The sequence below is a fragment of the Gopherus flavomarginatus genome, chromosome 24 (genome assembly GCF_025201925.1).
Source record: "Gopherus flavomarginatus isolate rGopFla2 chromosome 24, rGopFla2.mat.asm, whole genome shotgun sequence".
NCBI lineage: Eukaryota > Metazoa > Chordata > Testudines > Testudinidae > Gopherus > Gopherus flavomarginatus.
In genome coordinates, this window is record NC_066640.1 from 3,595,632 (window position 1) to 3,618,448 (window position 22,817).

Consider the following 22,817-nt stretch of genomic DNA (forward strand, 5'->3'; position numbering starts at 1 on the left):
GAGTGGGGATCGTGTGTGGGAGGGGACAGCGTATGGGCCACCAGCTAGTGTGGGAGTGGGGATCATGTGTGGGAGGGGACAGCATCTGTCCCGGGACACTATGGGCCACCAGCTAGTGTGTGAGTGGGGATCGTGTGTGGGAGGGGACAGCGTCTGTCCTGGGACACTGTATGGGCCACCAGCTAGTGTGTGAGTGGGGATCGTGTGTGGGAGGGGACAGCGTCTGTCCTGGGACACTGTATGGACTGGGAGACAGGGAAGGGCAGGGCATCCCTGGCAGGGTCTGTCTGGCTTGAATACAGCGTCTGTCCTGGGAGCTCGAGTGCTTTTGAACCAAGGGTAGGACCAGCACAGCCCCCCGGGGTACGGGCACCTTATCCCAGTACAGCTGCTTTAGACCAGGGTTGCTGCATCCACGCTCTGGGTGTGCTGTGCTGAAAGTGCGACTGTGTGTGTCACCAGGCCTGACTGTGCTGGACTCCTGGGTTCTCTCCCCAGCTCTGGGAGGGGACTGGGGGTTAGAACAGGGGGGTATGGGAGCCAGGACTCCTGGGTTCTCTCCCCAGCTCTGGGAGGAGACTGAGGTCTGGGGGTTAGAACAGGGGGCAATGGGAGCCAGGACTCCTGACTTTTCTCCCCAGCTGTGGAGGGAAGTGGGGCCTGGGGGTTAGAGCATGGGGGAGTGGGAGCCAGGACTCCTGGGTTCTCTCCCCAGCTCTGGGAGGGGACTGGGGTCTGGGAGTTAGAGCAGGGGGCTGGGAACCAGGACTTCTGACTTTTCTCCCCAACTGTGGAGGGAAGTGGGGTCTGGGGGTTAGAGCAGGGGGGAGTGGGAGCCAGGGCTCTGGGGTTCTCTCCCCAGCTGTGGGAGAGGAGTTGGGGCTGGTGGGTAACGCAGGAGGTTAGGACATCTGCATTCTCTTTCCTATTGAGGGAAGGAGAGTGTAGTCGGGGGCAGGGGGATGATGCTCTCAGGACTCGGGTTCAATTCCAGACCACTCACTCTCTGTGACCTTGGGCACATCCCTTCTCTGCGCTGAGCCTCACGGGAACAGTGAATTTACCCATCTCACAAAGGGGTTGGGAAACTTCTTAACCATCTGCTAAGGTGCGCGAGCTCCTCAGATGGCAGGAACGAAGGAAAGGCAGAGGACAATTCATTCCCTCAGTGGGATCCTGCTGCATCACAGCGGCACAGTATCCCATATATTTACGCTATGGAGGAGCAGCTTTCAGCCACTCTCCAGAGGGTCAGCAACGCAGGTGCAGATGGTGACCTCAGGTGAGCCTGCAAGGCCGGGTTCCTGAGGTCTGAGAGCAGGGGCATCGTCCTCTTAAACTGCTCGACCTTCACCTTGGAAGTCTCAATAATTTCCCTGTTCCAATCCTTTGGTTGGAAAGGAAGCAACACCAGGCTGGTGGGGGGGGGGGGGAGGCGGTCAGCAGGGATGTGGGAATGCACATTTGGGCGGCCCTTTGACATGCATCACACCCACACCCACCCCCAGAACTCCACACAGTGGTGAAGAAGAGACCACGCCCCCAATGGGCTGCTTGGGGTGAGCCTCTGCATCACATTTGATGAGGACAGGAAGTGAGGGCCCTGCAGTTGCACTGGTTCAATTGGTCCTCCCAGCACAATCCCACAGTGCCCCTCCAATGACCTCCAGCTCAGGGCTGCAGGAGTAGGGAGCAGAGCACTAGGAAAGGCCCCTTTCTCTGCTGTTCCCTGAATGCCCCGGTTCCCCAGCCCTCCAAAGAGCCCTTCCCCTACACGACAAGGGGACCAGCCAAATGGGCCGGGCCATGGGAGCTTCTCTCGTACCTTGACCTTCCGGCTCAGCTTAAGCTTCTGGAAGAGCCCATGAGCAGCCTGGGAGCCACCCTCCCACAGCCCACAACAAGGAGCGTGTCCCCCCTGACTGCCATGTCTGAGAACTGCCCCCACTCACAACCATCTGGTTCAGAGGCTGTTCCCCACTGACACCCCAGTCTTGGAACTGCCACCTGCTCCCCCATTCCAGGAGCTTCCAGACTTCCCAGCCATCCAGTCAATAGCTGGCTCAGAGTTTGGCATCTGTGTCTGGAAAGGTTAATTGTTTTCAGGACACCGTGCTCTGACAGGGCCCTGCCCTGCTGCCTCTTGTGTGGACAGGTGATGGAGGAGGTCCTGGATCTCCACGCCATGCTCCATGTCCCTCACCGTCTCAAAGGCTGAGGTGATCAAGTTTTGGGCCATCACCTCCAGGTCTTTGACACCGGAGCGGACCCTCGCGTCGCAGGGCTGTGGGGATTCGCAGCGAGAAGGGAAAAGCTGTTGAAGAACAGCAAACAGAGGCACAAACTTGCCACCACCTTGCTGGGTCAACGCTGCTGGCTGGGAGCAGGGGGCCCCAACTGGCCAGGACATAGTGACAGCTCTCGTATCCCCCCATACCCCTCAACAGGCCATGTCTCCCCTTTCCCAGCATCCCTCCCACTCAGTCTCCCCTCTCCCTGGAAGCGGACAGTGGGGAACAAGAGGGACAGTCGCCCCCTGCAACATGCCAGCCCCACCCAGGAGGTGACTACCTCGCCGCTCTCTCACCATCCCTTGCTCTGTGACAGCGGATCTGTCTGTAACCTCCTGCCCTCTCCACCCGACAGTGCGGGAGGGAGGGCTTCTGACACAGCCCCATTCTTCCACTGCGGGCCACGGGGGCAGGAAATGGGGCCAATCCATCCCTGCCAGCTCAGGTCCCTGCCAATGCTCATAGTCACCGGTGCCTATCCAGGCCTGACCCATGCAGCTGGCACCAGGGCCGGCGTTTCCATTTAGGCGACCTAGGCAGTCGCTTAGGGCGCCAGGATTTGGGAGGGTGGCATTTTGCGGCCCTTGGCGGCAATTCGGCAGTGGGGGGGGGGGGTCCTTCCGCGCTCCGGGTCTTCGGCGGCAATTCTGCAGCTGGTCCTTCACTCGCTCTGGGACCCGCCGCCAAAGTGCCCCGAAGACCAGAAGCGCAGAAGGATCCCTGCCTAGGGTACCAAAAACCCTGGCACTGCTCCTGGCTGGCACCATCCTTAGCAGTCTCAGCAGAGAGGAAGGGAGCACACTGGACTGAGCCCATGCCCACTGCGAGAGCTGTCAGAGGGGGAAGACTCTGCCACCAGGCCCCGCGACCAGAGGGCCCCTCTCACCAATTAAAATCCTCATGCCCGAATGTGATCCTCACGTCCAGGCTGCCACCCTTCCTGTTCCGCAGGGTGTGCAGGTGCTTCTGAAAGGTCTCCTCTCTCTCCAGCAGGTTCTGGGTCATCTGGGGCCCCCAGTGTCCAAAGGAACAGGGCAGTGGGGTCTGCGTCCCATCCTCCCAGCGGGCAAAGTGCTGCAGGCAGTCACAAACCTATTGGCAAGTGCCCCACAGTGTTATGGGGTTTGCCTTCCCATTGCTCGGCCTGAATCCCACCCGCATCCCCATTGCTAGGCTGTGGGAGCACCTAGTGGCTGCTGAGAATGTAGTTCAACCCCGCTCCATCTTGGCAGGGAGTAGGGTGACCAAATGTCCTGATTGTATAGGGACAGTCCTGATTTTGGGGGCTTTTTCTTATATAGGATCCTATTACCCCCCACCCCCTGTCCTGATTTTTTACACTTGCTGTCTGGTCACCCTAGCAGGGAGCCACCCACCCTGATGTTGTTATTATCTATACAGTAAGGCTCCAGGATTGTCACCTGTCTGTGCTTGGAAGCTCTTGCTGTTCAGAATATCACCAGGTTCAATCATCATTGGGTTTTGCTGTCTGTTGTCACCCAGTTTTTAAGGTCCCAGCTATTTTGACTTTACAAATTACACCTGTGCAAAGCAAGGCATGTATCTGCCATGCAGGAGTCCATGATATCAGAGGTAACTCAACCAAACATCTGTCAGGGAAGATCGAGTTATTACGTAGCCCTGCCTTGAGGGCAGGGGACCGGACTGGACGACGTCTCCAGGTCCCTTCCAGGCCCACGATTCTATGATTCCACCCCCCACTCCACTTACTTTACAGCTAATTTGCATGCAATGATTTAATGGGCTGTATGAGACACCTAGTGGGTTACTTGGCCCACCCATGTGCCAGCAGGGGCTTTCAGCTACTTGTTTTTTGGTCTTGTCCTAGCGCTTAGGAGCCCCAGGCTCGTCCTAGGACCCCGTTGTGCTTAGGCGCTGTGCAGCCACCGAACACAAAAGACAGTCCCTGTCCCAAAGATCTGATGGTGTAAAGTCACAGGCCTGGTCGACATTAGCAAACTGGGTCAATATAACCCTGAGGGTTTTAAAAATCCACACCTCTGAGCACTGGCATTAAACTGCCCTAACCCCAGTGGAGACAGAATTCTCCTTTCAAGCTAGCTACCACCTCTCGGTGAGGGGGCGTGCCTGCGCCAACTGGAGAACCCCTCCCATCAGATCAGTGCAGGGAGCGTCTTCACTGAAGCACAGCTGACCTGGGGCTGCCTGCACCCCAGCAGCCTGAGCCTGAATCTGACTGCAGTGCAGGGCAGCATGGTACAATGTGATGATGCTGCATGTGTTGCGGGGAAGGTGCATCTGCCACAGTTCTCCACGCATCACCACCAGAATGAAATGTACCCGGAGCAGCAGGGACGATCAGACACTGAAAACTCCAGCTGATGCAGAAGGCTGCATTCTCGCCACCACCCAGGGCTGGCTACCTCCTGGGTGGGGCTCCCCACTGTCACCCAGGGCTGTGTACCTCCAGTGCAGCTCCCCGCATCACGCTGGGCTGAACACTCTTGTGCTTTCGGTGTGGGGGAGGGGGGGAGTGCTTGATGCCGGGCACTGAGCCGTTAACGATCACTACACAGCACCTGCTACTTGTCTCAGGCTCTGTACAAGTCACCGAGCACCAAACTGCTCTGTTGGGGAAGCAGATGGATTTGTCCTGGTGCACTTGAGAGCAGCCGTTGGCTCCAAGTAAATGAACACCAGTAATTGTCAGGCTGAGATGCAGCTTCCTCTCACAACGACGCCAGGGTGCCAATGCTGCAGTGAGATTACCGTCCCGCAGGGCAATGCCAGGCATGTCCCTAGTCCTGTCACCACGAGGGGGGAATCACGTGCCACTGCCACGTACCCCCAGGAGGTCTTTGCAGCACTGAACAAATGCATCCACTTGGGCAGAGATGCTAGTCTGGTCCAGGACTCAGCCTTTCCCGGAAAGCCTGTTAGAAATGCAGAACGAGAAAAGGTTTGTCATGCCCAACGGCTGCCTCGAGGCAGGCACTGAGATGGGGAGTAGGTTCTCCTAGGTGGGCATGTTATCTCCATTGCTTCTCAGAGGCAGCAGCATGTCTATCGTCCAGGGCCCTGCAGAAAAGGCAGAGCCGCGCTCTGTAGACAGAAGGCAGGGAGGGCCCTGCTGGCACAAAGGACAGGAATGTCACCCAAGAGTTGCCTCGCTCACAGGCTCTGGGGTCTGGGACATGAATCCCAGGGCAGGATTTTGCAAACACATGTTATTTGAATTGAGAATCAGCCCCCAAAGGGCACATCAAGCCTGCAGACCCTCTCTCTGCTCCCGCTCCCAAGAGAGCCCCAGGAAAGAATGGAAGAGCTCACAGCCTTTGAGATGCCCCAGAATCTCTTCCCACTGTAGGAAGACACAGGGGGATTATCCTATCCAGGAGCTCTGGGGAGATCACAGACCTTGAGAGCAAAGCTCAAGTACATAATCCCCACTCAGCTGTATTTGCCTTTGGTGCTGCTTGCACGTTAATGTCTTTGTCTTATAAAATATTGATCCAGCTCACAAATCTGAATGTGAAGCAGAGAAGTAACACTTCGACTTCATTGTCAAGGACCAGGCGCCCACTCAAACCTGACCTCCCTAATCATGAGAGATTCTGGTTCTTACAGCTCAGAGAACCAGGGAACAGAGGCTTTTGCCAGGCAGAAAGGACTGGAGAATGGGACCCAGGGCCTTTCCCATCCAGCTCACTGGTTCCACTCATGCAGGTTTCAGTTTGTCCCTAGTGGGCTGTATGTCTCTGGCCATCTTTCGGCAGCCTGGGCCAAGGTACCAAGAACTGAACAGGCCACACGGACTGAACTCCTCCCTCCTCCCCAGAGGGGTCTGACAGCAGGGCTGAAGCAGGGAGGGGGAAGATCATCCTGCCAATGCCCAGGTTGTCTCCATTCTGGGGATATCCAGAGGAGCAGCTAATCTGGGCTCCTTCACCAGCTGCTTCATTCCCATTACATCCTCCCACTGGTTTTGCAGGGTGCAGACGCTGAGCTGTCCCGCTGCCCATCCGTTGTGCAGCTGAGCTGCATACAGGTAACAATCCTGCCATGCATTCGTACACGAGATACAGTCGTGGAGAGACTGTCTGCTGGATACCACGTAACCCTCCAAAATCTGGTCCAGGGAAATGTCTTGGTACCACATCTGGGTAAGTTTGTTGCTCATCTAAGGAGAAATGATTCAAGGGTCAGCACAGCTCTGCCTTGGCCTCTTCAAGTAAACAAAGACTCTTCCTGGGCAACAATTCTTAGCGATAAAGAGACCAGCTCTCCAGGAAGTTCAATGGCAACACACCTCAGAGTGACAGGAAGAAATGATTCGGGGCAGAGGATTATTAACCCGAGGAACTTGCTGCCACCAGATATAACTGAGGCAGAGAGCTTGGGGTCACAGTCTCACAGGTCATGCCCACTCTTGGCCCTGAACAGTCCCGGGGGGAACCCCTTTCCCGGGGGTCCACGCTCTCTCGGGGGTTAAGCCCCTCCGCCTCCTGGAACCGCACCTCTTTGAGCCCTTAGCACGTCTGTCTCTCGCTGTGGGCCTCCTCGGGGAGTCCACTCACTCTGGACCCCGGGGGCCTCCACTCCCAGAGGGAATGATGCAACCCTGATCTCTAGACCAGAGCGACTCTCAGCCAGCATAAAACAGGAGGGTTCAGTGAGCATCTGAACCCAGCCCAGGAAGCTCTCAGGGCCTTCAGGTCTGGCCTCCCTCAGCCCAGCACATCCAAGTCTCCCCTGCATCCAGTGGGCTCTGCCTGCTCCCCCTCTCCAGTCCCGAGACCCTGTGCTTCCCAGCTGGGCATCCAATCTCACCACCCCCCAACAGCTCCTCCCCCGTCCTTTGTCTTCTGTCCCAGGTAAAACGGTCGCTGGGGCCCTCTGTCCTCCGTCCTCTGTCCCCCTCTGGCTGGACCTGGCTGGTCAGGTCACTGGGGTCCTCTCTCCTCAGCCCTGTGTCCTCCCACTGGCCGGAACCAGCTGGCTGCCAAGCTAGGGTGGGCCTCAGTCACCAGGTCACCAGTCGCTAGGGTCCCCCATCTCCAGGCTGTTGTTCGGGGGTCCCGGCCGCTAGGCGAGGTCACTGGTCCTCTGCAACAACAAACCCTCTGTCACGGAGTGAGGGGAGTCAGGGCCCTGCACCCCCCTTCCTGTGTTTCACCGCGACTCTCAGCAGCCAGTAACACAGAAGGTTTGTTAGACAACAGAAACAGTCCCAAGCAGGGCTTGTAGGTACAACCAGGACCCCCCAGCCAGGTCCCTCTGGGGAGCAAGGAGCTTAGACCCCAGACTTGAGGTTCCCTGCCTCTTCCCAGCCAGCCCATAGCGGAACCAAAACCTCTCCAGCCAGCTCCTCCCCTCCTTCTCTCCCCCTCCCTTTGTCCAGTTTCCGGGCAAAGGTGTCGATTCCCCCCACCCCGCTCCTGGCTCGGGTACCGTCCCTCACCTAAAGTCACCCGCTGCTCTCCCCTCCCCCATGCAGACAGTCCCAGTAAAACTAAACAACATTCCCAGGTCGATCCACCCCGCTCCCTCCTGCGTCACACCCTCTGCCATCACCTTGTTAAACATGCAGCACACAGGGAAACAGAGGTACGCACACGGTATTCATGTAACACATGACAAAAATCTCCAGCTTTGTCATACTCGGTAAAGTTCAAACCAGATGAGACTAAGAATAGTCCCCAGGTGGGCTCTAGTGCATCCTGGCTCTAACCACTAGACCCCACTCTTCTCCCAGAGCTGGGAATAGAACCCAGGAGTCCTGATGTCCACTCCCTTGATCTAACCACTAGCCCTGCTCCCCTCCCACAGCCAGAGATAGAACCCAGGAGTCCTGGCTCCCACCTTCCCTTGCTCTAACCCAGTAGCCCCCCCCACCTTTCGGAAGGGGCCTGTGATTCTCTTTCTGGTACTGTAGTATGGGGATTTGACCTATATGATGTGGACGAGGCTGATGAGGTGGGAAAGTTTGTCAGGGATGTCTTTGGGCCGCAGTGTGGACAGCCCCCGGAACTGCTTTGTCAGGATGGAAAGGAATCGGAGGTTTGACTACAGGTGCTCAGACTCCTCCTGCAAAGCAATCACCAGGGGGAGAGAAAAAACTCAGACCCCAAAGTGAAAATCCGAGGGGTCATCTCATGCGTGGTTCGAGCAGGCAGGCTAATCCTGAGGAACAGGTGACTCACAGTCTATTAGGCTCCAAGTCCAGGTGAAAGCAGGACGCTCTGCCTGCAGGGCTCCAAGGCCCAAATTAACCTCTCAAGGCCTTTTCGGTTCCTGCACCAAACTGCATTGCCCCTCCAGGGCTTGAGGGGCATCGGCAGAGCGGTGTGTGCAGAGCCCCCGACTGGATGCGCTCTCATCACCTCCTTGATCTGGCGAGGCCTGTGGATCATGGAAGCTGGAACAAAAAGTCAGACGAGGCCAAAGGAGTTGGAGGGAGGGATAGCTCAGTGGTTTGAGCATTGGCCTGCTAAACCCAGGGTTGGGAGCTCAATCCTTGAGGGGGCCACTTAGGGGTCTGGGGCAAAAATCTGTCTGGGGTTGGACTAGATGAGGTCCCTTCCAAACCTGCTATTCTATGAGTTAGGGGTTTAGACATTGCTGAGTTTATGGGCACCAAATACCTTCCAGGCTCTGGGCTTTAGCATCCAGTCCTGTCTGACAAGGTGTGAGAAGCAGTCAAGGTTACTGGTTGAGGATTTCCTCCTCTCAGTTTCTCCACCCCTGGCATGATAGGGACATTCCATGGTCAATGGGAGCTGTGGGGTATGGCGCCTGCAGGTGAGGGCAGCGTACAGAACCCTCTTTCCCCTGCCCCACAGGGGCTGCAGTGCTGGGAGCGGCGTGGGGCTGGCAGTCCTGCAGGCCAGATCCAAAACCTTGATGGGCTGGATCCAGGCCCTAGTTTGCCCACCCCTGTTCTAGTATCACTGTAAAACAGATAGGAACTGCCATAAGGAGCCCCTCTTCGCTGCAGAGAGCTGAGCAGTGGGGTTTGGATTCCTCTGGCCATGCTGGTCCCAAGGTTCCCGAATCCCTCGCCACCCCTGCTCTTTAAGGAGAGACTTTGGCTGCTGTTTCCAGCCTTGTTACCTGTGTCTGCTAGTTCCCGAGAACATCACATCAAAGTGTGTTCTGGGGTAGCGCAGAGATGAGGGGACCTACGTGGCTGAACCCTAGAGGAGATTCTCTGCACCCCAGGCAGAGATCCGAAAGCTGCCGGATACATTAATGCACCGAACTAGGAAGTAACCCAGGTAACTGACCGGATGGCGCTGGCAGAAGGAAAAAGTTTCTTTGAACTCAATTAACTAAGCTTGTGGCTTCCCCCCTGCGCCACAGAATGGAAGATGCCAATAGTCACAGGGCACCAATCTGAGTTAGGAGCCCTGTAGCACCAGGCACTACCCAGACCTCCCACCACCGAGACTGGGGCCCCATTGCACCGGGCACTACCCAGACCCCCCCGACCGAGACTGGGGACCCATCGCATCGGACGCTGCCCAGACACCCCCCTAACTGAGATTGGGGCCTCATCACACCAGGCACTACCCAGACCCCCGCCAACCAAGATTGGGGCCCTGTTGCACTGGGCTCTGCCCAGGTCCCCCCAACCGAGATTGGGGCCCCATTGCATTGGGCGTTTCCCAGACCCCCCAACCAAGATTGGGGCCTCCTTGCACCGGGCGCTGCCCAGACCCCCTCCCCCACCGAGATTAGGGCCCCATTGCGCCAGGTGCTGCCCAGACCCCCTGAGATTGGGCGTCTGTTGTGCCAGGCACTGCCCAGACAGTGCCTGACCAAAGTGCTCTCTGGAACCCGGGGCCCCGATCCCCATTATTTGAGAGGCAGGTGGTGTGCAGAGCCCCATCCCCGCAATGTCACAGCTGATCTCCCCCATGCGGCTGGATCCCGGCTCCCTCCCTCCAGCAAAGGCTGCCCCTCTTCCTCAACACCCCGGGCCAGCGCAAAGGAACCAGGCTGGGCAAGAACACCATGGCAGGGGGCACCCGCAGCCCATTGGCACAGCCTCCTGGGAGCAGTCGTTAGCCAGCGGTCGTTAGCTGATGACCCACAATGCCGCCAGAAGCATCACCCACTGCATTACCCGCCACATGGACTGGGGGAGTAGCTGGGATGTAGGCTGAGACCTGCCTGCCAGGGGAGAGCACCCCCTGCTGATCCCCCCACTCCACTGCACCCCCTAGCACCGCCCCTGCCTGCCAGGGGAGAGCGCCCCCTGCTGAGCCCCCCACCCCACTGCACCCCCTAGCACCGCCTCTGCCTGCCAGGGGAGAGCGCCCCCTGCTGATCCCCCGCCCAGCTCCCAGCCACACTGCACCCCTGGGGCCAGCCCTGCCTGCCAGGGGAGAGTGCCCCCTGCTGAGCCCCCCACCCCACTGCACCCCCTAGCACCGCCCCTGCCTGCCAGGGGAGAGCGCCCCCTGCTGAGCCCCCCACCCCACTGCACCCCCTAGCACCGCCTCTGCCTGCCAGGGGAGAGCGCCCCCTGCTGATCCCCCGCCCAGCTCCCAGCCACACTGCACCCCTGGGGCCAGCCCTGCCTGCCAGGGGAGAGCGCCCCCTGCTGATTCCCCGCCCAGCTCCCTGCCACACTGCACCCCTGGGGCCAGCCCTGCCTGCCAGGGGAGAGCTCCCCCTGCTGATCCCCCGCCCAACTCCCTGCCACACTGCACCCCCTGGGGCCAGCCCTGCCTGCCAGGGGAGAGTTCCCCCTGCTGAGCCCCCCACCCCACTGCACCCCCTAGCACCGCCCCTGCCTGCCAGGGGAGAGCGCCCCCTGCTGATCCCCCGCCCAGCTCCCTGCCACACTGCACCCCTGGGGCCAGCCCTGCCTGCCAGAGGAGGGTGCCCCCTGCTGAGCCCCCTGCCCCACTCCCTGCCCCACTGCACCCCCTAGCACCGCCCTGGGGTCAGCCCTGCACAGGATGGGAGAGATTTGTGGGAGTTTGGGGGTGCCATCTGGATCCCCATCCCCCCCTTCCCCAAGACAGGGGTTTCACCTGCCCTCTCATACTTAGCTGCGCCAGGCGCTGGCAGCCGGCTCCGTGCAAGGGGGCAGACTGGGCCTAGGTACAGGGAAGGGAAGTGTCATTAGCTCTGTTTTAAATGGAAATGCAATCAAGGACACACCTCATGCCTGAGCTTAATTACAGTCCATGGAGAGTCTGCTCAGCCCCTTCCCCACCCCCATCAGCACCCTAGGGGTAAACGAAGGTCATGGGGGAAGTGCCCCCTCTCCATCTGGGTAGAATGTGGTGGGGGCTGGGAGCCAGGAGTCCTGGGTTCTCTCCCTGGCTCTGGGAGGGGAGTGGGGGCTGGGAGTCAGGAGGGATGGGAGCCAGGACCTCTGGGTTGTCTCCCCGCTCTGAGAACGGATTGGAGTCTGGTGGGTTAGAACAGGGGGACTGGGAGCCAGGACCCCTGGGTTGTCTCCCCGCTCTGGGAATGGATTGGGGTCTGGTGGGTTAGAACAGGGGGACTGGGAGCTAGGATTCCTGGGTTCTCTCCATGGCTCTGTGAGGGGAGTGGGGGCTGGTGGGAGCCAGGCCTCCTGGGTTATATACTTGGCCCTTTCTATGCCTCAGTTTCCCCATCTCTAATATGGAGCTGACTGTGCCCTATGCACAGGCAGGGCCATCCTTAGGCTTTATGGGGCCCTACACTGTATTGTTAAACTGGTGCCCCTTTGCCTGACTTGCTCTTAGCAACACAAACATAAGCTGCCAATATTGGAAAACTTGCCACATACAGTTTATTAAAACCAGTTTAAGCACATTAAGCACACTAGACTGCTGGTGGACTATGACCTCCCTGCTGGTGCTGATGCACACCAAGCTTTGTACTGAGCAGACGCTGTGGCAGCCCATGCTCACAGCATCCTTTCCCTGGCCCTGTGGGGGGATGGGGGCTAGTGGTTAGAGCCAGGGGGCTGGGAGCCAGGACTCTTGGGTTCTCTCCCCAACTCTTGGAGGAGAGCAAGGACTAGTGGTTAGAGCAGGGGTTAGGTTATCTCCCCAGCTCTGCATGTGGAGTAGGGTCTAGAGATTAAAATGGGGGTTGGGTGGGAGCCAGGACTCCTGGGTTCTTTCCTTGGCTCTGGGAGCTGAGTAGGGACTAGTAGTTAGAGCAGGGGAAGGGTGCTGGGAGCAAGGACTCCTGGGTTCTGTCTCCAGCTCTGGGAGAGAAGTGGGGGCTAGTCATTACAGTGGTGGGACTGGGAGCTAGGACGCCTGGGTTTTTTCCCTGGGTCTATGTGGGGAGTGGGGTCTAGTGGTTAGAACAGGGGAGGCTGGGAGCCTGGATTCCTGAGTTCTATTACCAGCTCTGGGAAGGGAGTGGGGACCTCCCTCTGTTTCCCCAGCCAGCTCCAAACTGAAACTTCCTCCAGCCCCTCCTCTGGCCTTTGTCTCTTTCCCTAGCTAGGAGGTCACCTGATCTCTTTGTTCTCCAACACCTTCAGTTGGCACCTTGCAGGGGAGGGACCCAGGCCATCAGTTGCCAGGAGACAGGATCTTGGCCATTCTCTATGCAGACCCCTGCACACCCCTGCCTTCTAGGGGCCCTGCAACAATCACACACCCTTATCCCACCACCTAGATACTTAAAAAAAAGAATGAGGTGTACTTGTGGCACCTTAGAGACTAACACATTTATCTGAGCACAAGCTTTCGGGGGGCTAAAACCCACTGCACCAGATGCATGCAGTGGAAAATACAGTAGGAAGATATATATACACAGAGAACATGAAACAATGGGTGTTGCCATACCAACTATAACGAGAGTAATCAGTTAAGGTGGGCTATTATCAGCAGGAGAAAAAAACTTTTGTAGTGATAATCAGGATGGCCCATTTCCAACACTTGACAAGAAGGTGTTAGTAACAGTGTGTGTGTGGGAAAATTAGCATGGGGAAATAGGTTTTACTTTGTGTAATGACCCATCCACTCCCAGGCTTTATTCAAGCCTAATTTAATGGTATCCAGTTTGCAAATTAATTCCAATTCTGCGGTTTCTCGTTGGAGTCTGTTTTTGAAGTTTTTTTGTTGGGAGTATTGCGACTTTTAGGTCTGTTATTGAGTGACCAAGGAGGCTGAAGTGTTCTCTGACTGGTTTTTGAATGTTATAATTCTTTTGCATAGAGACTGTCCGGTTTGGCCAATGTACATGGCAGAGGGGCATTGCTGGCACATGATGGCATATATCATATGTGCAGGTGAACGAGCCCCTGATGGCATGTTTGATGTGATTAGGTCCTATGATGGCATCCCCTGAATAGATATGTGGACAGAGTTGGCAATGAGCTTTGTTGCAAGGATAGGTTCCTGGATTAGTGTTTTTGTTGCGTGGTGTGTGGTTGTTGGTAAGTATTTGCTTCAGGTTGGGGGGCTGTCTGTAAGCAAGGACTGTCTTGTCTCCCAAGATCTGTGAGAGTGAGGGATCGTCCTTCAGGATAGGTTGTAGATCCTTGATGATGCGCTGGAGAGGTTTTAGTTGTGGGCTGAAAGTGACGGCTAGTGGTGTTCAGTTACTTTCTTTGTTGGGCCTGTCCTGCAGTAGGTGACTTCTGGGTACCCTTCTGGCTCTGTCAATCTGTTTTTTTCACTTCAGCAGGTGGGTATTGTAGTTTTAAGAACGCTTGATAGAGATCTTGTAGATGTTTGTCTCTGTCTGAGGGATTGGAGCAAATGCGGTTGTATCTTAGAGTTTGGCTGTAGACAATGGATCATGTGGTGTGGTCTGGATGAAAGCTGGAGGCATACAGGTAAGTATAGCTGTCGGTAGGTTTCTGGTATAGGGTGGTGTTTATGTGACCATCACTTATTAGCACTGTAGTGTCCAGGAAGTGGATCTCTTGTGTGGACTGAGGTGGATGGTGGGATGGAAATTGTTGAAATCATGGTGGAATTCCTCAAGAACTTCTTTTCCATGGGTCCAGATGATGAAGATGTCATCAATGTAGCGCAAATAGAGTAGGGGCCTTAGGGGACGAGAGCTGAGGAAGCGTTGTTCTAAGTCAGCCATAAAAATGTTGGTGTCCTGTGGGGCCATGCGGGTACCCATAGCAGCATGTATAAGAATAACACGAGGAAGAGAAAAATCTGCAGCCAAAATGGGTGTCAGAGTCAATACAAAAAGAGAGACTTCAATGCATATCTCCAGTGATTCACAAAGGAGACTGACAAAGAAACCTGTATCTCACTACAGAAGAAATTCATAGGATGTTAGAGGAACATATAAAAACCACTGCAGTATTGCCAGCTCCAAGCATTCAGAAATCAACGTCTTGGACTCTTACCATAAACATAGCCTATATTTTTGAAGAAAAAAGTGTTTTACTTTACACTGAATTGGTTGGTATAATGCCAGGCCTGCATATCCCGGCTCCATCTCTTCAAGCCTTCGTCTTGACAGAGAGGTCGGCAGCATACAGCAATCTGGTGATGGATGTAAGGTGCTCAGCTCCTTGAGAGCTTGGGCCCTTTGGAAAATGGACCTTAGCAGCACGGTGGGGGCACCTCGGTTTGTTGGGTGGTCCCCAAATGCCCCCAAGCCACATGCCCAAGAGGGTTTAGAGGAGTGGTTCTCAAACTTTTGCATTGGTGACCCCTTTCACACAGCAAACCTCTGAGTGCGACACCTTTACATTAAAAACACTTTAAAAATATTTAACACTATTACAAACGCTGGCGGTGAAGCACGGCTTGGGGGTGGGGTTGACAGCTCACAGCCTCCCACATAATAACCTCGTGACCCCCGAGGGGCCACGCCCCCCAGTTTGAGAACCCCTCGTTTAGAGCCCCACTTGCTTCCCGCTAGGCCCAAGGTGCTTGGCTCCCTCCCACGCACTTTGGGGAGGCAGGAATTTACCACAGAAATCAGCGCTGCACTCGGATATAATACCAGCAACTTTCCTTGGGCGAGGACACAGGCCAGGATTAGTAAGAGGGACCCTTCAGCAACACACACAGCACCCCCTCAACAGTGCAATGCACGGAGCCCCCAGTCCTTCAGAGAACTACCACTGACCCGTTATGAGTTCATATTGCTCCATCTCAGCATCGGTCCTGTAGGCCTATTACAGGCATCTCGTCCCTCTCACCGGGATCCCTGGTGCGTGGGTGCACGGGAGCTCCCAGTCTCTACCGTATCACAGGCCTCCATCGCTATGGCCAACACTCCAGGCAAGCCTCCCAGGCAGGCCCTGGGCCACTTTCCCAGCCTGGCTGCAGCCCCCAATGCTGCTTCTCCCTAGGCCTGTCCCTAGCCCATGTCCAAGCTACCTTTGGGTCTGTTTGTTCCAGCCTCAGCCACGGGGCACCTCTTTCCAATCCTACTTCTACGCCCACTGGCTGATAAAGTGGCCTCCAGCCAGCCCCCAGCCCCACTTCAAAAGTGCGAAGCTCCCAGTCTAGACGTGCATCCTCCTTCTCCAACCAAAAGCAGGGAGTGAGGGATGGGATTTCCTCCCAGCCCTCTGGCCAATAGCTGCGTAGGGCCCGCTCTGTTTGCTCGCCCCTTAATCAATTATCTGGGCTTTGGGCGGGTAGGCCTGGCCTGTTTCAGACTGACTTCCCCCCGCCCCGGCAGCCTGCAGAGCACGCAGTAGTGCTCCTAGCACCCCCCCTTGTGCACTATGGCTAAAACTCTCAGCTAGAGCTAGTGATCTGAGGCACTGCGGTTTCAGGGGGCCCAACTTGAGGCACTTTAAAGGGGCCCGATTTCTAGAAGTCCAAAACAACCGTAGCTGAATTCATTGGTGCTGCTGATGCTTAGTGGCTCTGGAAAAATGAGGCACCTTTAAAATGTCCCAACTTGAGCACCAAGACCCTGGGGCATCCCAAATACCAGCCATTTCTGAATGTTTGGGCCCACAATAATAGGGAATGGCTGTGCAGGCAGCCTGACTTGTGGAGCAATGGGCAGGAGTGACCAGCAGTGTCCTATATGCCACAAACTCCATTGAATAAGTGCAGGAGAGGGCTCTGAGGTTCCCCAGGAATGGGGAAAATAAATGTAAAATAGATTAAACATGCTGTAGCATTAGCCCCTCTCTAGGGTGACCAGATGTCCCGATTTTATAGGGACAGTCCCGATACTTGGGGCTTTGTCTTATCTAGGCACCTATTACCTCCCACCTCCATCCCAATTTTTCACACTTGCTGTCTGGTCACCCTACCCCTCTCAGACCCATGTGCTCTCCCACCCCTTGCTCTCCAGACAGAAGTGTGGGAATTGCCATAACGGACTAGACACATGGACCATCCAGCCCTGTCTCTGACAATGTCCAGCACCAGATGTTCCAGATGGGGATTGGTCCTGCTTTGAGCAGGGGGTTGGACTAGATGACCTCCTGAGGTCCCTTCCAACCCTGATATTCTATGATTCTATGACAGTGCAAGAACCCACACAGTATATAGCTGGGAGGCAATAAAATCCTCCCCATGATGTTCCTACCCTAACCACTAACAGAGATTGCCTTTAAAACAGGAGGATTTATCTCCTGTCCTATACTCTGTTAGTATTAACTATTATAACTCTGGAAAGTCTTGTTAACCACATAGATGCCTCATCAGTCTTTGAACCTTGCTAAATTCTTGTTCAGCAGGACATCCTGCCAGGAGGAGTGAGTTCCGCAGGGTAGTCACACCTTGTGTGAAAACATATTTCCCTCCTCTATCAGTTTTGAATTTGCCACTTCCCAATGCAACTGAATCTCCCCTTCTTCTGGAGCAGGGAGATACTGAGATTAGAAGCTCCCGCTCTCCCTGCTCTAGACTAGGAGTTTTCAACCGGTGGTCCTGGGACCCCTGAGGGTGTCTAAGATTTCTAAATATCAGTGGGGTAGCCGTGTTAGTCTGTATTCACAAAAACAATAAGGAGTCCGGTGGCACCTTCACGACTAACATTTATTTGGGCATAAGCTTTTGTGGGTAAAAACCCACTTCTTCAGCTGCCGGAATAAATATGTAACCCTTTTGGGGTTTAGAGAGCATGGCCTCTTTAAATCTTTTTCCCACGGGGGAGGGAGAGAGTAAGAAAAAGGGAAGGAAACTCCAGGGGGTGGGGCTGGAGCTCCAGGGGAGATGGGGAGCAGCCTGCAGGCCCTGGCAAAGGAAGCAGAGAGAACCTGCCTGAAGCCTGGGAAGGGCAGGGTGGCCGATTGGGGACAGCCCAGGACAGGAGCCAGGAGCAGCACTGTGCCAGGGGGGAATTGCCCGGGAAGGACAGACCGGAGCTGGACCCAGTATCACGCCTGCCCAGAGCTGCGTGGGGCTGCGAGTATTGGGGCTGGTGACTCTGCACTGGGCACAAGGAGGGAGGCTGTAGCTAGTTAAGTGGGGAGGGGGTCGTTCTGGGTAGCTTTGCAGAGAGCGGCAGGAGAGGGCACCAAAGGGGTTTGCTGGGGGAAAGTTCACTGGCGCCGAAGACGACCGGGAGCCCCCAAGGCTCACCACTGGACTGGAACTTTGCTCAGGCCTCCTGAACTCTGTGTGCAGACACACTGCTCGGTGTCTGTCCTTCCAGACTGTGCTACCACTGGGCCCGTGGGGCCTTGGTTTGGATGCAGCCCTGTTCTACTGCTCCCTCATCTTCCCCCCTGTTGTATTTCTCCTCTCATCCCTCTGTAAATAAATATCTCCCTTTGTTATATCCATTGTACTTTTCCTGTGGGTGGTGTGTTCACTCTGAGGGGTTTGGAAACAGGTGCCCCTGGGTAGAAGGGATTTCTCCTGTTGCATTCCTGTGCGCGCCTTCTCTTGGCCAGAGCTGCCTGCAGAGCAGACTCCATCTTGGCCATGAGGGTGCTAAAGTTACAAATATACTGATACATGAAGAGAAGGGAGTTACCTTACAAGTGGAGAACTAGTGTTGACAGGGTGGATGTGGTCCACTCCCAATAATTGTGCTCTCCAGCAAATCATCAACAATCTACAACCTATCCTGGAAAACAATCTCTCACTCTCATAGACCTTGGGGGACAGGCCAGTCCTCACTTACAGACAGCCCCCCAACCTGAAGCAAATACTCACCAGCAACTACACACCACATCACAGAAACACTAACCCAGGAACCAATCCCTGTAACAAGCCCCGTTGCCTACTCTGTCCCCATACCTACTCTAGCGACACCATCAGAGGACCCAACCACATCAGCCACACCATCAGGGGCTCATTCACCTGCATATCTACCAATGTGATACATGCCATCATGTGCCAGCAATGCCCCTCTGCCATGCACATTGGCCAAACCGGACAGTCCCTACGTACAAGAATAAATGGACACAAATCAGACATCAGGAATGGTAACATACAAAAGCCAGTAGGTGAACACTTCGATTTCCCTGGACATTCTATAACAGATTTTAAAGCAGCCATTTTTCAGAAAAAAAAACCTTCAAAAACAGACTTCAAAGAGAAACTGCAGAGCTACAGTTCATTTGCAAATCTAACACCATTAATTTGGGTTTGAATAGAGACTGGGAGTAGCTGTCTCATTACAAAAGCAATTTTCCCTCTCTTGGGATTGACACCATCTCGTCAATTATTTGGAGTCTCTCCACACATGGGAGAAACTGAGGTACAGAGAGGTCAGATGGCAAGTGAGAGAGCGAGAGAGAGAAAAAAAACACAATCCTGCTCCAATCCCTGTATCCCACTCCCTTCCCAGAACCAGGAGAGAACCCAGGAGCCCTGGCTTCCAGCCTCCCCAGCTAAAAAACTATACCCCACTCTCCTCCCTGAGCTGGGAACAAAACCAAGGAATCCTGCTTCCATGTCCCCTGCTCTCTGGAAGGGAACTGCCTTGGCAGTGCAGCCTCCCTGCACTAGATAGCACTGGGATCCCTCTGACTTGGCTCCAGCCCTGGGGGAAGGAGCCCAACTGAGCGGCCGGGGCCGGCTAGCTGACCTTTTCATAGCCAATGGCAATTGAAGAGGGGCATGTTGACTGAGGCAAGCTTGGCGATATTCATGTCCTTCATGGCCATCAGGAGGATCTGAAAGCCACTGGGAGAGCCAGCGGAGCCAGGCACTCTCCGGGCGCTGGGGATCCTCTCCCCGCCAGCTGGCACACTGACTGTATCACTCCCCACTGCCCAACAACCAACAAAACTCCCCTCCAGCATCCCGACACCGCCTGGCACAGTCCCCGGTCTCCCCAAGTGCAGGATCCCGGGGGTACCTCACCTCTTCGCCGTTGATGTTGAGGTGCACTCTGTGCTGCTTCTCAGCGTAGCGGAGCAGCGACGTCAGCACCTGCAGGCCAAAGTCGTAGTGGTCCTGCTTGGACAGCTGCTGCACTGCCAGCGAGTACAGCGTGTAGATCTTCTCAGCCAGGAGCTGGGACAAGAGCGGAGCCCATCAGCGGGGGAAGAGGCAGCCAGGGGCATACTGGCTCCATTTCAGGGGGCCAGGGAACCAGGCTTCAGAAGTGGCATCTCGCTAAGAGCCCTGGAACCCCCAGCTTATCCCAGGCTGCAGTGCACTAGACTGGGAACAGTCCGCCAGCTGGGAAAGGCTCTGAGCCAGCCAGTCCTTGCCCTGGGGCCAGATCGGAGCCCGTGCCACCCAGATGGGAAAGGCCCCTGTCAAGGTTCCTCCCCCACTCTGAACTTTAGGGTACAGATGCGGGGACCTGCATGGACACTTCTAAGCTTAATTACTAGCTTAGATCTGGTAACACTGCCACCAGCCAGAAATTTCAGTGTCTGGATCACTCCCTGTCCCCCCAAAACCTTCCCCTCCCTGGGCAGCCTTGAGAGGCTTTTTCACCAAATTCCTGGTGAACACCGATCCAACCCCTTGGATCTTAACACAAGGAGAATTTAACCATCCCCCTCCTTTCCCCCACCAATTCCTGGTGAGTCCAGCTCCAATCCCCTTGGATCTTAAAACAAGGAAAAATTTATCAGGTTCTTAAAAAGAAAGCTTTTAATTAAAGAAAGAAAGGTAAAAATCATCTCTGTAAAATCAGGATGGAAAATACTTTACAGGGTAATCAGATTCATATAGCCCAGAGGAAACCCCCTCTAGCCTTAGGTTCAAAGTTACAGCAAACAGAGGTAAAATCCTCTCAGCAAAAAGGAACATTTACAAGTTGAGAAAACAAAAATAAGACTAACACGCCTTGCCTGGCTGTTACTTACAAGTTTGAAACATGAGAGACTGATTCAGAAAGATTTGGAGACCCTGGATTGACGTCTGGTCCCTCTTAGTCCCCAGAGCGAACAACCCCCAAAACAAAGAGCACAAACAAAAGACTTCGCCCCACCAAGATTTGAAAGTATCTTGTCCCCTTATTGGTCCTCTGGTCAGGTGTCAGCCAGGTTTACTGAGCTTCTTAACCCAGGTAAAAGAGGCATTAACTCTTAACTATCTGTTTATGACAGCCCCGTGTCCCATTCTCTGACCCAGCCAGACCCACTGACCAGGCCACGAGTACTCCCAGCCAGGGTGACTCTCTGAGCCCCCCGCAGCCCCAGGCCTGTGAGTACCTTACAGTTGCTGAACCCTTCTCTGAAGAGGATGATCTCTGCGATAAGCGTGGAGTTTGGCACCACCATGGAGTTGGGACAGAATATGGACTTGAGTTGTTGGGCAGCTCTGCCCCATGGCACCCAGTAGCCCTGGCCACCTGCCATCTCCACCCAGCTCCCTTTACCCCAACCCCAGGCCCCGGACGCTGAGCCGAGGCCCCTGCATAGGGACGGGCTGGTCTTGGGTTCTTCCCTAGTGGTCTTGTGGAGCCCATCTGAACTCTGAATGGGGAGGGGCCTGCCAGGCCTGAGCCAGCGACTCCACCAGTGAGAGGGACCTTTCTGTGGGCATGGCCGTGACTCCCACCTGGGTTCATGGTGATGAAGTTACCACAGGACCACACCAGCTTGATCTTATGGGCCTCAAAGGTGAAGGTGGTGATGTTGACGCCCAAGGCAGAGAGAATGGAGAGAATCTGCTGGGCCACCACAGACTGCATCTCAATGTTGATGCGGTTGAACTCGTCAAAGCAGCCCCAGGCTCCTGTCTGTGGGACAAGAGCAGAAAGGTGGGGGTGTGGGCTGTAACAGACAGGTTCCTCCCATTCACACATGCTCTACATGGACCATTGGCAGGCATGCAGCCATGGCCATCCAGTTCTTCGCAATTGTCCGACCAGACTCAAGTGTGCTTTGTGTCTGTTTTGGTTGGGTTCGAATTACCTGCACCATGACTAAAGCTAGGACTCCTGGGTTCTGTTCCCAGCTCTGTGAGAGGAATGGGATCTAGTGGTTAGAACATGGGGGGCCAGCAGCCAGGGTTCCTGGGTTCTGTCCCCAGCTCTGGGAGGGAAGTGGGGTCTAGTGCAGGCCCCAGCCCTGGGAAGCGCCCATGTGCTCTGGAGCTAGCTCAGTGGCCTGTCAAGCATCTCTGACTCCTTACCTGAGCCAGGCCCGAGTACGTGCTCCCCATGGATTTATAATCCAGGCCTTCGGAGCAGTTCAGTATAATCACATACAAGCGCAGGGCCTTACCCAGGTCTTTCACAGTCGCTGTTTTCCCTGTGCCGGCAGGGCCTTTGGGAGATCCTGCCCAGTGGAGGTGAAGGGCTGTCATCAGAGTTATGTAGCACCTGGAAAGAGAGAGGGGAGACCACACATCAATCTCCTTGCTTTCCCTCCCTGCCCCTCGGGCCATCTGCCACTGGGTTCTCCTCTCTCCATCCCTCTGGTGTCCACTCTGCTCTTCTCCTGCCCATCCAGCCCCTCTGCCTCTGGAAACAGGCCTAAGCTGAAGCCATTTAAGTGCACTGCCAGTAGCTCAGCACTTAGTTCCAGCTCTCCTGTAGCCCTTTTCTCAGGAGATCTCAAAGCACGTGGCCTCATCAGTTTCACTGTCAGGGATCAAGCGATCACCTTAGAACCATAGAATATCAGGGTTGGAAGGGACCTCAGGAGGTATCTAGTCCAACCCCCTGCTCAGAGCAGGACCAATTCCCAACTAAATCATCCCAGCCAGGGCTTTGTCTAGCCTGACCTTAAAAACCTCTAAGAAAGGAGATTCCACCACGTCCCTAGGTGACACATTCCAGTGCTTCACCACCCTCCTAGTGAAATAGTGTTTCCTAATATCCAACCCAGACCTCCCCCACTGCAACTTGAGACCATTGCTCCTTGGTCTGTCATCTGCCACCACTGAGAACAGCTGAGCTCCATCCTCTTTGGAACCCCCCTTCAGGTAGCTGAAGGCTGCTATCAAATTCCCCCTCACTCTTCTCTTCTGCAGACTAAATAAGTCCAGTTCCCTCAGCCTCTCCTTGTAAGTCATGAGCTCCAGCCCCCTGATCATTTTTGTTGCCCTCCGCTGGACTCTCTCCAATTTGTCCACATCCTTTCTGTAGCGGGGGGACCAAAACTGGACACAGTACTCCAGGTGTGGCCTCACCAGTGCCGAATAGAGGGGAATAATCACATCCCTCGATCTGCTGGCAATGCTCCTACTAATACAGCCCAATATGCCGTTA

The 22,817-nt window shown here is 55.3% G+C and overlaps 1 protein-coding gene across 1 annotated transcript; it reads right to left on the reverse strand.

Moving 5' to 3' along the window:
• Nucleotides 1-1,210: 1,210 nt before the first annotated feature.
• On the reverse strand, nt 1,211-21,991 carry LOC127040391 (dynein axonemal heavy chain 2-like). The gene is made up of 8 exons (XM_050934502.1): nt 21,737-21,991; nt 21,155-21,341; nt 20,812-20,951; nt 19,505-19,657; nt 3,213-3,383; nt 2,204-2,314; nt 1,826-1,885; nt 1,211-1,387 (listed from the first exon to the last, which is right to left on the reverse strand). Exons 1-8 carry the CDS (start codon nt 21,989-21,991, stop codon nt 1,211-1,213), a joined length of 1,254 nt encoding a protein of 417 aa, XP_050790459.1.
• Between the last annotated feature and the right edge of the window lie 826 nt (nt 21,992-22,817).